General features: G+C 39.8%; 1 protein-coding gene across 1 annotated transcript in view; it reads right to left on the reverse strand.

Moving 5' to 3' along the window:
- Positions 1 to 13489, reverse strand: part of LOC124263634 (UPF0687 protein C20orf27 homolog) — a 43601-nt gene that overhangs the window by 3030 nt on the left and 27082 nt on the right. Inside the window, exon 3 of the mRNA XM_046698282.1 lies at positions 555 to 683. Within this exon, the coding sequence (XP_046554238.1) occupies positions 555 to 683 (129 nt within the window). The remainder of the gene's footprint in view (positions 1 to 554; positions 684 to 13489) is intronic.

Consider the following 13489-nt stretch of genomic DNA (forward strand, 5'->3'; position numbering starts at 1 on the left):
CATCTTTCTCAAGTTTTTATGGCCCTAGTTTCAAAATGACGACTTCAATTCCAGACTACACTTCAAAAATATTTTCGCAAATTCCTCCATTCCAAATGTGAAAACTGAATGAAGGAAAGTTCTGGAATGTCTCCTGCATGGCCGAGAATGTTTGGTTGTACTTTTCATGGGCAGAGAAAAGTCTTGTGCATTTCAAATATCTATCACATTGAATATCTTTCACCACATGTTAACAACCACAAAGACTTGAAGAACTTATGGAATTCAGGTTTTTTATCTGCCATCAAAGTTTTGAACTTCTTCTTTGCTTGCAATACATATATGCCATACAGCTGACAACAAAATAATGGTAGAATGATACATTAACTATAGTTGGGTTGTTTGTTGTTTAAGCCACTCAGCAACATTCCATCGATTAACTAAGTTAATTACCTCTGAGTAAGAATAATGATTCTGTCATGAAAATACAAAATATATTCTACAAAAAACAAAAAACCTCATCTAAAATGTCAAGTGTTGACAGACTGCCCATAATGTAATGTTGTTCATCTCACCTAGGACACGAGCATGGAAGGCCAGTGTTATAGATTTAGTCTTGTCCTTGGAGTCGGTAATCTTGAGACTTTCTTCTAACACCTTCTCTCGATGAGCATTGAATATAACGACCACTTGGTGTCCTTCGCCTGAAACAAATACAGCCATGATGGTTTTCAGTACAATCTATTTTTGTAAACAAGAGCATAATTGGGTTTTACACCTAGTGGGATAAGAAAAATATTATGGCAGCCAGCAAACTGTTACCAGCCTTTGATACCACAAAGCAGTGACTGCTGCAGGCTGTCTGGTAGCCAGGGTTTCCATCCTATCAGAATTTCGGTAATAAAAAGCCTCAGGTGCAACTAAGTAGGCAGAAAGTTATATGCATGAACTTGTGCAGGAGAGTAAAAATGGACATCGTGACATTAGAAGGCTTAATATGTTTTCTTATTTGTGTCTTATGAACTTTTAATGTTTTTAAAGCTGTCAGCTGTTTGTTCAGGTTACTGACTTACCGTTTTTTTGTGCCAGGATGTGGGTAATAAAACTATCTGAGTCTCTATTTTTTGTGAGTTGGTTGAGAACCATCCCTCATCAACTTAACTTCTCCACCTGACAATAATTAAGTGTGATCAACACAAAGTAGCACCCTGATGCAACTTGTTAAGTTTACTACAAGGAGACCTGGGATTCACGTTTCCAGCCAAACACTAATTATATCTGAACACCAGCAGATGTAGGTGATTTCTATACCACTAGGCCTGTCAAAATGAACACTGTAACACTATGGCTTAGACTAAAGCTTAGTCGCTAAACATTTATAGAATCAAACAACACTGAAATTGAATAGGAGCCTGAGCGTGATTGGAGATTCAGAACCTGGGGGAAATTGAAACTTCATTCCAAGACATTGGCATTACTGTGAGGACTGGTCGGAGGGGACACAAGGACTGGGAGACAGACTACACTACAACTCTGACTGTACCATAGCATGAAGCTGTACAGTTGTGGGTTTAGGAAAGTGTAATTTAGTGTTAAACAATGCTGTAAGGGACCATCCATCATTTATGGCGCTAGGGGGTTGATGATGATTTTAGGGTGTGTGTGTGTGAGTGCGAGCCTGTGCGTGTATGTGCGTCATTTCACCCACTTTGTTCTGGGGACGTAGTTGGGTCATGAATTTTGTACACATGCACTAGGGGTCATTGATTTTGTACATGACCTCTGTGTGTGTGTGTCATAGTAAAGTATGATAATAAACTAATTAGGATTATATAAGCGTCCAAATATAAAGACGCGCATTGACTAGTATCTACATAACTGGTGAGTGGACATTAACCGTATGAATGTAGCAGAGAAATTTATCAAAGCAGTATTGTCACTTCCACCCCCCACCTGTATGCTCCCAGGAGTGAATCGGTATGTTATAAAGTTGTACGATGCAAAATCCGTTTTGGTTAGATTGACATATTTAACCAGAGTAGAAATTAGAGATTTTCAACTTGATGAAAAAACAAAGCAGCCACGATTATTGAGCAGCTGAGCTGAGCTGGATATCTATTTAGGTTTGTTTTCCAGTCTATCAAAACTAATGTTAGTAAGTATGTATGTATATAAGCTATAACATACATGGAGCGAGTGAAAGTCAATATAATACTACTTACAATATTGTTACTTTGACCACAACCTCACTTCGAGGAAGAAATGGTTATGTTACAAGTTGTGTCATGGAAAATTTTTATGGTCATCAATCATATACATATTTTACTACAACTAGTAGTAGTTTTGATTCTTTAACTTTAGGTGAAGCCGATCTGAACACAAGTAAGTAGCTCGCTAAACCACTCACAAACATAACCCATTTAGCCACGAACTGCGAGGGTCCTGTGGAAATCTGTGCATGGTGACACCATCGCCCGACCCTAGAGACAGGTGACAACAAAGCAGCGATTCGGCGTAATGGATGCTTGATGTCAGAAATCATCAAAATGATGGCGTGCTACACACTTTCTATACAACTAACTGAAAATCCTTCCTCATATGGCGTCACTGCAGTGCTCTGGCGACAAGAATTCACGTAACCTGTCTGTGGTTTCATTGGCGGTGAGAGGAAGTTGGCCACTATTAAATGGCTTCGATTAAATAACCACAAGTTTTTAAGGAATAAATTTGGTGTTCCGCATAAGACTAACCACAAATCTCTTATATGCAATGGTTAAAAGAGTAACAAAAAACAAAGTTTATTGGTTCGTTAAGATTCAGTAGACTACTGGCAAACAACCAGTTGGACTGGTACAGAGAATGCGTTTACGAGAAGTAGGCAGCGCACGACAATAAGCAAGCCTATTTGGTTTGTGAAAGGTAGAGCCGATGTAGGCTAGTGCATGTGCAATGCACGACGATGAAATTGATTCAGCGCATAGCTGCACACACCTTGCTCACGTCGGTTTAGCAAGTCGCACTACACTTGATTGAGAACAACCTGTGGCCCCTTCGCTAACAATGGCAAGCGCCAGTGGGCGGCACTCATACATGCTAATACGGGTCAATTGTCAGGTCGGTCTTCAACTTATCCTTGTTTGCCAGTAGTTCCCAACATGGTATTTCAACAATAATTAGTTGTCAGGAATGTATTACTACTTACATGATCTAATGTAAGCAGCTACTATATTTTCTAGTGTAGTGTAATTTGGAATCTTCTACAAGCTTTAGACAAGTACAGCACAGTACAGAACTTTTTGAGTCATTTCAGTCCTGATACAACATGCATTTCAACAGTTAACTTCCCCTGCCCAAACCTACGTGCTATTTCCCAGCCGGGAGCCTCTTAACAACCATTCATATACTATTCCACTACTGACAAGGGATATTTTGTCTCTCTGATACACAAAAAACCTGATTCTCATGATGTGTCAAGCATGTATTTAAAAGAATGTCATTATCCCTGCCAAACGTTGAGTAGCATATTTTGCTGCAGTACCATACATATTGCATCACAACATGGTTTCAAGATAATGTTGTCCTTAAAACAATCTACAGGTCTTTATTAAATCATAACTGATTACACTTGATGTAAATGTTTTGCATTTATTTATTTTTATTTTTTGAAGTAATTTCACTTTAATGTGTCTTCTATACTGACACATTACATGTATTACAATAAAGAAGTTGTATATCCATAGAACTATCCCCCATGTTCATCACACCTACTTCTAAATGCCACTCAAACAAGTCCTGCTTGTATCAACTTGTCACTCGTCATCCAGCTCAATCACTGTTAGCACAAAGTCTTCTCTAGGCTAAGCTAGGACATATCTAGACCTGGGTATTGGAACACTGGATGAAGACAAAATCAATTAATGTCTTTGGAAATAAATAGTAAAGTTTCAAACAAAAGTTCAGAGTTTACTATTTTTTTCACACTTGAGTTGTAAGCATATCTCTTGCCAGCTACATGACTATCAATGATTTGTCAAAACAGACAGAACCAAGGTGGAATTTAAACTCCTGTCTGTGTAAGATATTTGTATAACTGTTTCCATATTGTATACCCTATAATTAGTTTTTATTAAAGAGAGCATGGTAAGTGACCCATATAAAATGAATACCTCTTGGGCAACAATCACCGGCATCTATATTTGTTGATTTTGTTTCATACACTATCTTTACTTGCAAGTTACATGCTTCAAAGGTGGAAGTACTGTACAGAAAGAAATAAAAGAGACTTGTGGCAGTAATTCACTCCAGTCTCCTGGAGACATAATGCCCAGCTTGGAATTCACCGTTGTCCTTTTCATCAAGATGAAGTTTATCAAGGATGGAATTCACCGTTGTCCTTTTCATCAAGATGAAGTTTATCAAGGATGGAATTCACCGTTGTCCTTTTCATCAAGATGAAGTTTATCAAGGAAGGAATTCACCGTTGTCCTTTTCATCAAGATGAAGTTTATCAAGGAAGGAATTCACCGTTGTCCTTTTCATCAAGATGAAGTTTATCAAGGAAGGAATTCACCGTTGTCCTTTTCATCAAGATGAAGTTTATCAAGGAAGGAATTCACCGTTGTCCTTTTCATCAAGATGAAGTTTATCAAGGAAGGAATTCACTGTTGTCCTTTTCATCAAGGAAGTTTATCAAGGAAGGAATTCACCGTTGTCCTTTTCATCAAGATGAAGTTTATCAAGGAAGGAATTCACCGTTGTCCTTTTCATCAAGATGAAGTTTATCAAGGAAGGAATTCACCGTTGTCCTTTTCATCAAGATGAAGTTTATCAAGGAAGGAATTCACCGTTGTTCCTTTTCATCAAGATGAAGTTTATCAAGGAAGGAATTCACCATTGTTCTTTTCATCAAGATGAAGTTTATCAAGGATTGAATTCACCGTTGTTCTTTTCATCAAGATGAAGTTTATCAAGGAAGGAATTCACCGTTGTCCTTTTCATCAAGATGAAGTTTATCAAGGATTGAATTCACCGTTGTTCTTTTCATCAAGATGAAGTTTATCAAGGAAGGAATTCACCGTTGTCCTTTTCATCAAGATGAAGTTTATCAAGGAAGGAATTCACCGTTGTCCTTTTCATCAAGATGAAGTTTATCAAGGATTGAATTCACCGTTGTTCTTTTCATCAAGATGAAGTTTATCAAGGACTCCAATAAGACCACAACCTTAATCAGGTCCTCATTCTGAAACCTAACTCAATCATTAACTAGAACGATCCATTTCATGAACAATAGTTCCCCATGGGGATTCTCAGAAAGAATAGCTCCACAGTAACCTTTGGTGTTCGTAGGAAGTGACCACATTGATCAGTAGTCATGTTCTCTGATTTGGTTGAGTGCATGTCGTAGTAAGCCATGATGTTTGTTTGTCGCTCACACTATCAACCACTGGATCGTCTTGTTCAGATCTGATAAGGTCTGGAATATTTCTGAGTGCAGGGTTAGACAGAAAACTAAACTTGAACTTCAGCTAAAATGTGACAAGAACTTTGAACCATTTATGATTTACACTGCTTAAAACATTGAAGTGCTGACCTCAGCCTTACAACAGTGAGTGAAAACGGTAATATTCACTGAGTAATCATGGTTCAAGTAAACTCGATCGCCCTTGGTAATAAATGTCAGATTACACAACAAATGCATGATTCATGTTTTAGAGCAAATCCTGATCCTTCACATCAATCAGTGGATACAAAGTTCTTCCGTGTTGCCTCAGTGCATTCATCAGGGATCAACACAACCAACTTGTGCACCGAGTTCCTGGGTCTACAGGTTAACATGTGACGTCAACTCAATACTTAGATTACCATGACAGGATTACATCACAGTAATGTCATGTGACCAGTCAGCGGTCACCATGGTCAGGGAACCAACGCACATATTGATCAGTGTAACAGAATGATGTTATCCTGTAGATGTTATCCTATAGATGTTATCCTATAGCCCTGTAATACACCAGCTCATGTATTCAGATGAATATTTGAACACATTGGCATACTGCCATGTCAGTCAGTAACACACTGGCAGGAGCAGACCATGTGTTTCACAAAATAAATTTTGACAAATATGCCCAGCTGTCCTCCATATCTCTTCCAAATACAAAATCTGGCACACTGCTTTCAAAGGTTACTGTTATATTCTAATCAGTACCAGTGAGTGAGTGAGTGAGTTTAGTTTTATGCTTTTAGCAATATTCCAACAATATCACGGCAGGGGACACCAGAAATGGGCTGCACACATTGTACCCATATGGGGAATCAAAGCTGGGTCTTCGGCGTGAAGAACGAACATTTTAACCACAAGGCTACCCCACCGCCCCTAATCAGTACCTAGTTCTGCAAGTTGTTGACAAATATTGGCTGTAAATCAAAATGCTATGTTTGTCTTTTCTTGTATTTCAAGGTTCGAAACACTTAACCCTTCTGTCTTCAAAAGTTCATACGTTTTCTTAATCATGAAACTGATATGAAAAATGAACCTTGCTCACATAGATAAAGTAACTTTTCTTACACACCTATGAGAGAGAAACCCATCTGAGATAACCAGCATAAAAAATGTACAAAATCAAATTTGTGGTTCTGATTGGCTACTCATGGTGATGAGTCCGATAATGACTTAGGTCAGATTGTGATGGAGAAACTTTCCTGATTGTAATTCATTGTTAGTTATGTACCTGCAGTCGAATCCACCTATGTAAATGTTATAACTCTTGTGTATTTGAATGTTGACAAAATATTCATTGATTGTATTTAGTTTCCATCATCGTCTTGATAGTCCACAGATTTGTAAGAAACAGGGTCACAGAAGGTTTGAGAGGTAACCAGACTAACTGACTGAGTTTACTTTTAAGCTGTCTATAGCAACATTTCATCAGTATCACAGCAGGGGGCACCAGAAATGGGCTTCACATGTACCCATGTGGGGAATTGAACCCAGGTCTTCAGCGTGACAAGTGGATGCTTTAACCACTAGGCTACCCCACCACCCTGAGAGGTAAATAGAATGCTGTTTGATGCATGATCATTTTGTAATATATTACTGAGCCAATGTGTTTTATGAGATTAGACTGACTGAGTTTGGTACGCTGCTTTTAGCAATATTCCAGCAACATCACGGCTGGGGACACCAGAAATGGGCTTCACACATTGTACCCATGTGGGGATTTGAACCCGGGTCTTCGGCGTGACGAGCCAACGCTTTAACCACTTGGCTACCCCACCGCCCCTTATGAGATTAGACAATCCAATGATAAAATGGTGTAATTTATTGTACAATATGTTTTTTTATGAGCTTGTACAATAAATAGTATCTGCCAGCCAATCCTGTGGATTTCTATATTTAACTGGACATGCTGCAGTGAGATATCATGTCAGGTACACATGCCAGAGAAATTCATGTCTTGTGATGGCCAGTGGCAGCAAATGACTCAAACACTCATAAAATATTGTGTTCTGCAGTGGCCAGACTGTAGCAGGAAGTGTGATTTAGAGTTACCTCCCTTAGTTGATGACAATATCACAACTGTTTAAACACTTTTATGATGTGGCATTCAAGGTGTAATTGCTTATCACCATGTACCACATCAGCGTGGTCAATTTGTTTATAAAAGTTGACCAACCAGTTATGACAGTGACTGACAGTGTATGACAGTGTATGACAGTGACTGACAGTGTATGACAGTTTATCTGGTCTTAGTAACCTCATTCTTCACAACAATATGCCGAACACTGCTCATGCCCATAGTGAACAAGTCCATTACTGGAAAAACAGTTGTAAATACGTAACACTGCTACTAAACATTCAAAGAGTCTTACAACACTTGTAACCCGACAATCACATGTTTCTCTTTCATCTGACCGCCTCCGTGGTGTAGTGGTTAGAGCGTCCACCTGGAGAGCGGAAGGTCGCGGGTTCAATCCCCGGCCGCGTCATACCAAAAGACGTTAAAATATGGTACTTGTTGGTCCCTGCCTGGCGCTCGGCATTAATGGGTAAGTAAGGACTGGTCGGCTCTGAGTCAGTATAATGTGTATGAGTGGGGTATTCATGCTTCACTGCGGTATGGTATCTCAGTGGGCTAGCACTATAAAACCAGCTTAAGTCTGGGCTAGTACAAGCAGCCGCACATACACATACACACGCATGCACGTCGTCATATGAGCGAAATCTTCTCAAGCACAACGTTGAACCCAATTTTATTTCACTTCTCTCTCGTGTGATTCACCCTTTTCATATTCAGTGTAATAAGCACAACAGGTGCTCAGAAAAATGACAAAGGTTGGAACATATTACAATGGTGTTGTCTATACTTTGAGAAATAAAGTGGCAGAGAACACGGACAACCTCTCTATGCTTCTGTGTCTATTGATGCTAGTTCATATTATCACAACAAACGTACAAAGTACTTAACAACTAATGGACTATCATGGGCCCATATAAAAATCACTTACAGATGTTCAAAATAGTACTTGAAATTTCCATCTCATGATTTCAAAAAGGGAAGTTATGTTTGTAAAGAAACACACTATTATTCAATTCAACATCTATCAGCCTGTAATGTTCCCAAGCGATTACCCACAAACATATATCATTCTCTTGACATGCTGGATGTTAAGACAGCAAACAAGAGTTTTCCTGCAAACTGCTGTAGCTCCCATTATAATTCTAAATGTAGTCTTGATGTTATGTCTGCTTATTATCTTTTGAAGGCATTAAATTCTTGAGACAAGCACATATATTTTGATGCATAATTTTGTGAACTAATGTACATTAATATGTAAGGGTTATAGATGGAAAAGGAATAATAATATTTACTTATTCTTTTTGAGATATTACATATGCAAGCTTTGATGAGATTCCAATGACAACTAGTTACAAAGAATGCCATAAAAAATTTCAAGTTGTGAATAAAATGACGGCAGGGTTCAAAATTAATATATTTGTTTATTTGAGTTTCAGCACAATTCAGGACGAACAAGTGACAGGTCCCTGTAGGCCTCAGTCACCACCACTAGGTGGCAGGTTTGTAGTAAGTCATGTCCACTGAAAACAGAAGTATATTTCCAGCTCTGCGAAACTCCACCATAAGCTGTAATCCTCTACATATCACCATACAATAGCCCTTTGTTTTCCTGAACCTGTTTTAACCAACAGACTGCAACAAGATGAAGCATTACAATCAGTGGAGAGGAATCCACCTGCATAGCATCATTAATCACAACAGTAAACAGACCACGTCTACACTCAAATTGTTAATACCAAACATAAAGCATCAAAGCCATTAAAATAACCAATCTCTGTGATGTGCTGAAATACAGAGGTGAGAATGGGTATGAGTGAAAAAGAGGAGAGTGAGCCGGGGGTCTTGGTGGCCGCAGGTCCCCAAGCCAGATCCTAGATTCAAAAGAATGACCCCAGCGCAATCAAAACCTCAGAATTCCGCGGAAAATTTTCATCCCTGGAAATATATATAATTGGTGGAAAAAGCAAAATGGCAGTGAAAGTTTTATGGAAAGATCAGTGAAGGTCAGCGATGACATCAGTTATCTCCAAAAAGTCTAAGAGCATCTAGGCCATCAGAAGGACTTGCTATCAACACGTTGTACAAAGTGTCTGTGTCCCGACCGACTCAGCACAGCACAGCACAGCACAGCGGTACTCCTGCCATATTAAGACAGCTTGTACACAAACCACAATAATGACACCCTAAACTAATGAAAAGGCTATTAAGCCAATCTGAAGCCAGAGTTCTACAACAGCCATTCAACTTTGTTTGAAAGCGGTAATATTCACTGAACAATCTTGGTTCCAAGTAATCAATCAAACTCAGTCCCACTTGGGTAATAAATGTCAGATTTCCTATAAAATACATGATGTACATTCAGGGGCAAACTGTTTCTTCCCATTAAACAGTTCAACCTTCACAGACGCAGAGGTCCTTGATGTTGTGTGTTTATCGGCTATCAAAACAGACGGGTGAATCTGGTTCATGTCGTATCTGGATGTTGATGTGTGATGGCAGTCAGTGACATCCATTACATGGTTACACGGTTACAGGAATGTAATATTTCACCAGTGCAACTCTACAATCAAGTGAGCTCTGGGAACATTTGAACTTGTGTGCTGATCTGGCTCCACTACAAATGGACCCTGTAGAGCTGGGTTCTGGGTTCGAGTCCAAGGAACGTATGCATGGTCAGATTCAGGGACTTGCTTGCATGGACTGCTACTTGTGTTGTCTGGCCCAGACATGATTATTTACAAAATGCTGTTGTGCGACTGGAATATTGGTTAGTGAGGGTTTAACAATAAATACCAATCATCAGGTGAGGTGAGGTGAGGTGAGGTGAGGTGAGGTGAGGTGAGGTGAGGTGAAATTGGGTTTAACGTCGTGCTTGAGAATATTTCGCTCATATGACGACGTGCATGCGTGTGTATGTGTATGTGCGGCTGCTTGTACTAGCCCAGACTGAAGCTGGTTTTATAGTGCTAGCCCACTGAGATACCATGCCTCAGTGAAGCATGAATACCCCACTCAGACACATTATACTGACTCTGAGCCGACCAGTCCTTGCTGTACCCATTAATGCCGAGCGCCATGTTGGTATGACGCGGTCAGGGATCGAACCTGCGACCTTCGAGTGGGACGCTTTAACCACTACACCACGGAGGCGGTCCCATCAGAGAAGGAAAAATACTGCATACTGTAAACGTATTACATTTCGCGGAGGTTTTATTTTCGTGCAAAACATTTTAGCGCGAAAATTTATACACCGCGAATAAACCTGTCATTCGTTCAGTCTAGCCACGCTCGCCCCTGAGTTGTTACCATAACACATCAAGTTTGAAGGCAGAAATCTACGGGAATCTTAAAATGACGACTGATAGTAGCATAAAGAATCATACTTAACTGTCGCTATAATGGATTTCCCAAAACATAATTAAATAATGAGCCAAATCCCATCGCGACGAAGCGAAAACAGCAATGTGTGTTGTGGCCGCCATGGCAATTGGTCACATGACAGATGGTTTGATACAAAACAGATTACCATGAAGCGACTTCGAAAGAAATAATACAGCAGTATTTTATTTATTCATTAAGATTTCATTTAGCAGTACATCATGAAGCGAATAGTCACTTAACACTCAATCATCTCATTCACAACAACCCGGCTTGTTTGAAATTACAAAGAGCTTCATATACAGTAGAAGTTAATTCGTCAGATCGTCAGAATTCGGAACATAAGACTGATGTGTTTTTCATCTCTTCCGTGAGTAAACAGATTACTGTGTACTAGTATATCGCACAGATAGGGATTTCCTGTGAGTAAGTAATAAACGCCGCATGACAGGTTAAGCCACTCTGTTTGTTTTCACAGCTATTAGTGGCTGCCAAAGAGACAGCTGGCAGTTCAGGCAATTACTGATTGCGCAAATAATTGACCGCGCGATGTAGTCTAAACTGTCAATTCCGCGAAAATTGCACCATGCGAAAATAAGTACGTGTACAGTATTGCACAAACATCATAACCGGCTGGATTACACGGCCAACATCAACTGCTGAGATATCATGAAATATCTGGACATACTAGACATACTATTGGTTTCTAATTAAACCATCATGAAATATCTGGACATACTATTGGTTTCTCATTAAACCATCATGAAATATCTGGACATACTATTGGTTTCTAATTAAACCATCATGAAATATCTGGACATACTAGACATACTATTGGTTTCTAATTAAACCATCATGAAATATCTGGACATACTATTGGTTTCTAATTAAACCACTACTCTGACATAGTGTGCACCGAAGAATTTTACTGTTAACCCCTGCAATGTCAGACCAATGTAAATTAAACAAAAGGATGATAGAGTGAACAGTAGGTCGGCTTCCTATTCTGAGGACCCGTGAAGGTCCGGGTTAGAATATTGATCTTCAGTAACCCATGGTTGTCGTAAGAGGCGACTAACAGGATCGAGTGGTGAGGCTCGCTGACTTGGTTGAAACATGTCATCGGTTCCCAATTGCGCACTTCGATGCTCATGCTGTTGATCACTGGATTGTCTGGTCCAGACTCGATTATTTACAGACCGCTGCCATATAGCTGGAATATTGCTGAGTGCAGCGTAAAACTAAACTCACTCACTCACTCACTCATATTCTGATTCTGCGATTCTCCAGAACTACTGTGTCCATTTGATAGGACAATTACATGACATGGTCGACACATTCTGAATGAGAACTCCATGATCTTACAGTTTCTAATATCATCCCCCTGATACCGTCAGACTGCTGCATCTCAGAAAATGGCTGACATCTAGACACAGCAGAACAAGCCCACTGCCTGCTGGTTCTGTCCAGTCAGTTCCCACCTAATGGATGCCTCTGATGGATTAGGGATGGAAATTATGACAGAACCTCATTGTCTTGTCACCAGCCTGGGGGAGTCCGGTGCCGAAATACTTCCCTGGTGATTGTCTTGAAAATAATTACATGGAAGCCTGACACCCTCTCCAGGAGAGTGACACACATAAACCTCAACCCAACTGACGAGTTCCCTCAAGTCACGACATTGAATCAATTTGCATGAATTACCAGATTCATGTTGACAGCTTTCACTGGGTGTACAGGGGGCTTAGAAAATTGGCAAAGCTGGACATTTATAACAATCATACCTATCAACCTAATTCTACTCAGTCACCAACTTCTAGAATGCCAATCAAACAATATGCTAATTCTATGTTCAGAAATTATGGTCGTAAAAACTTAATTCAAACATAGATGGAACTAAAACTTTATTTACAATAGTTAATAGATAGTTTAACACTCAAGCTTTTTGAGTTAATAGAGCAAGGAGCCTACAAGATTACAGACTCGTCTTGGAGTTGAAGGTGCTTAATAATTGTTTCCTTGTTCTATTTTATCACCTCCTATAACCAGAGGTTTTTACCCTGGTACTTATTCCAACCAGAATCCCCATGTAGGTTTCCATTTCTATTTTCACCCGGAATCCACGTGTAGACTGCTGGGCTCCAATTTGGGGGACTTGTTGTCGTTTTACGCCGCACTCAGCAGTATTCCAGCTATATGGTGGCAGTCTGTAAATAATCGAGTCTGGTCCAGACAATCCAGTGATCAAAAGCATAAGCATCGGCCTACACAACTGGGATATGATGACATGTGTCAACCAAGTCAGCAAGCCTGACCGCCCAATCCCATTAGTCACCTCTTACGACAAGCATGGGTCACTAAAGACCAATTATAACCCAGATCTTCATGGGTCTTGACCAGAGACTGGTTTTGTAAGCTGTTGACTCTAACACCGACATATTTAGACAAATCACACATATGTTGATGGGCCAAGATTTGGGTTCACACACTGCACCCTACACGGAGCCGATCCAGGTCTGGGATGATACGAAGGAACACAATACCTGCAGTTACAG

The sequence above is a fragment of the Haliotis rubra genome, unplaced genomic scaffold, assembly GCF_003918875.1.
Source record: "Haliotis rubra isolate DU_JTF1 unplaced genomic scaffold, ASM391887v1 Scf891, whole genome shotgun sequence".
Taxonomy (NCBI): domain Eukaryota; kingdom Metazoa; phylum Mollusca; class Gastropoda; order Lepetellida; family Haliotidae; genus Haliotis; species Haliotis rubra.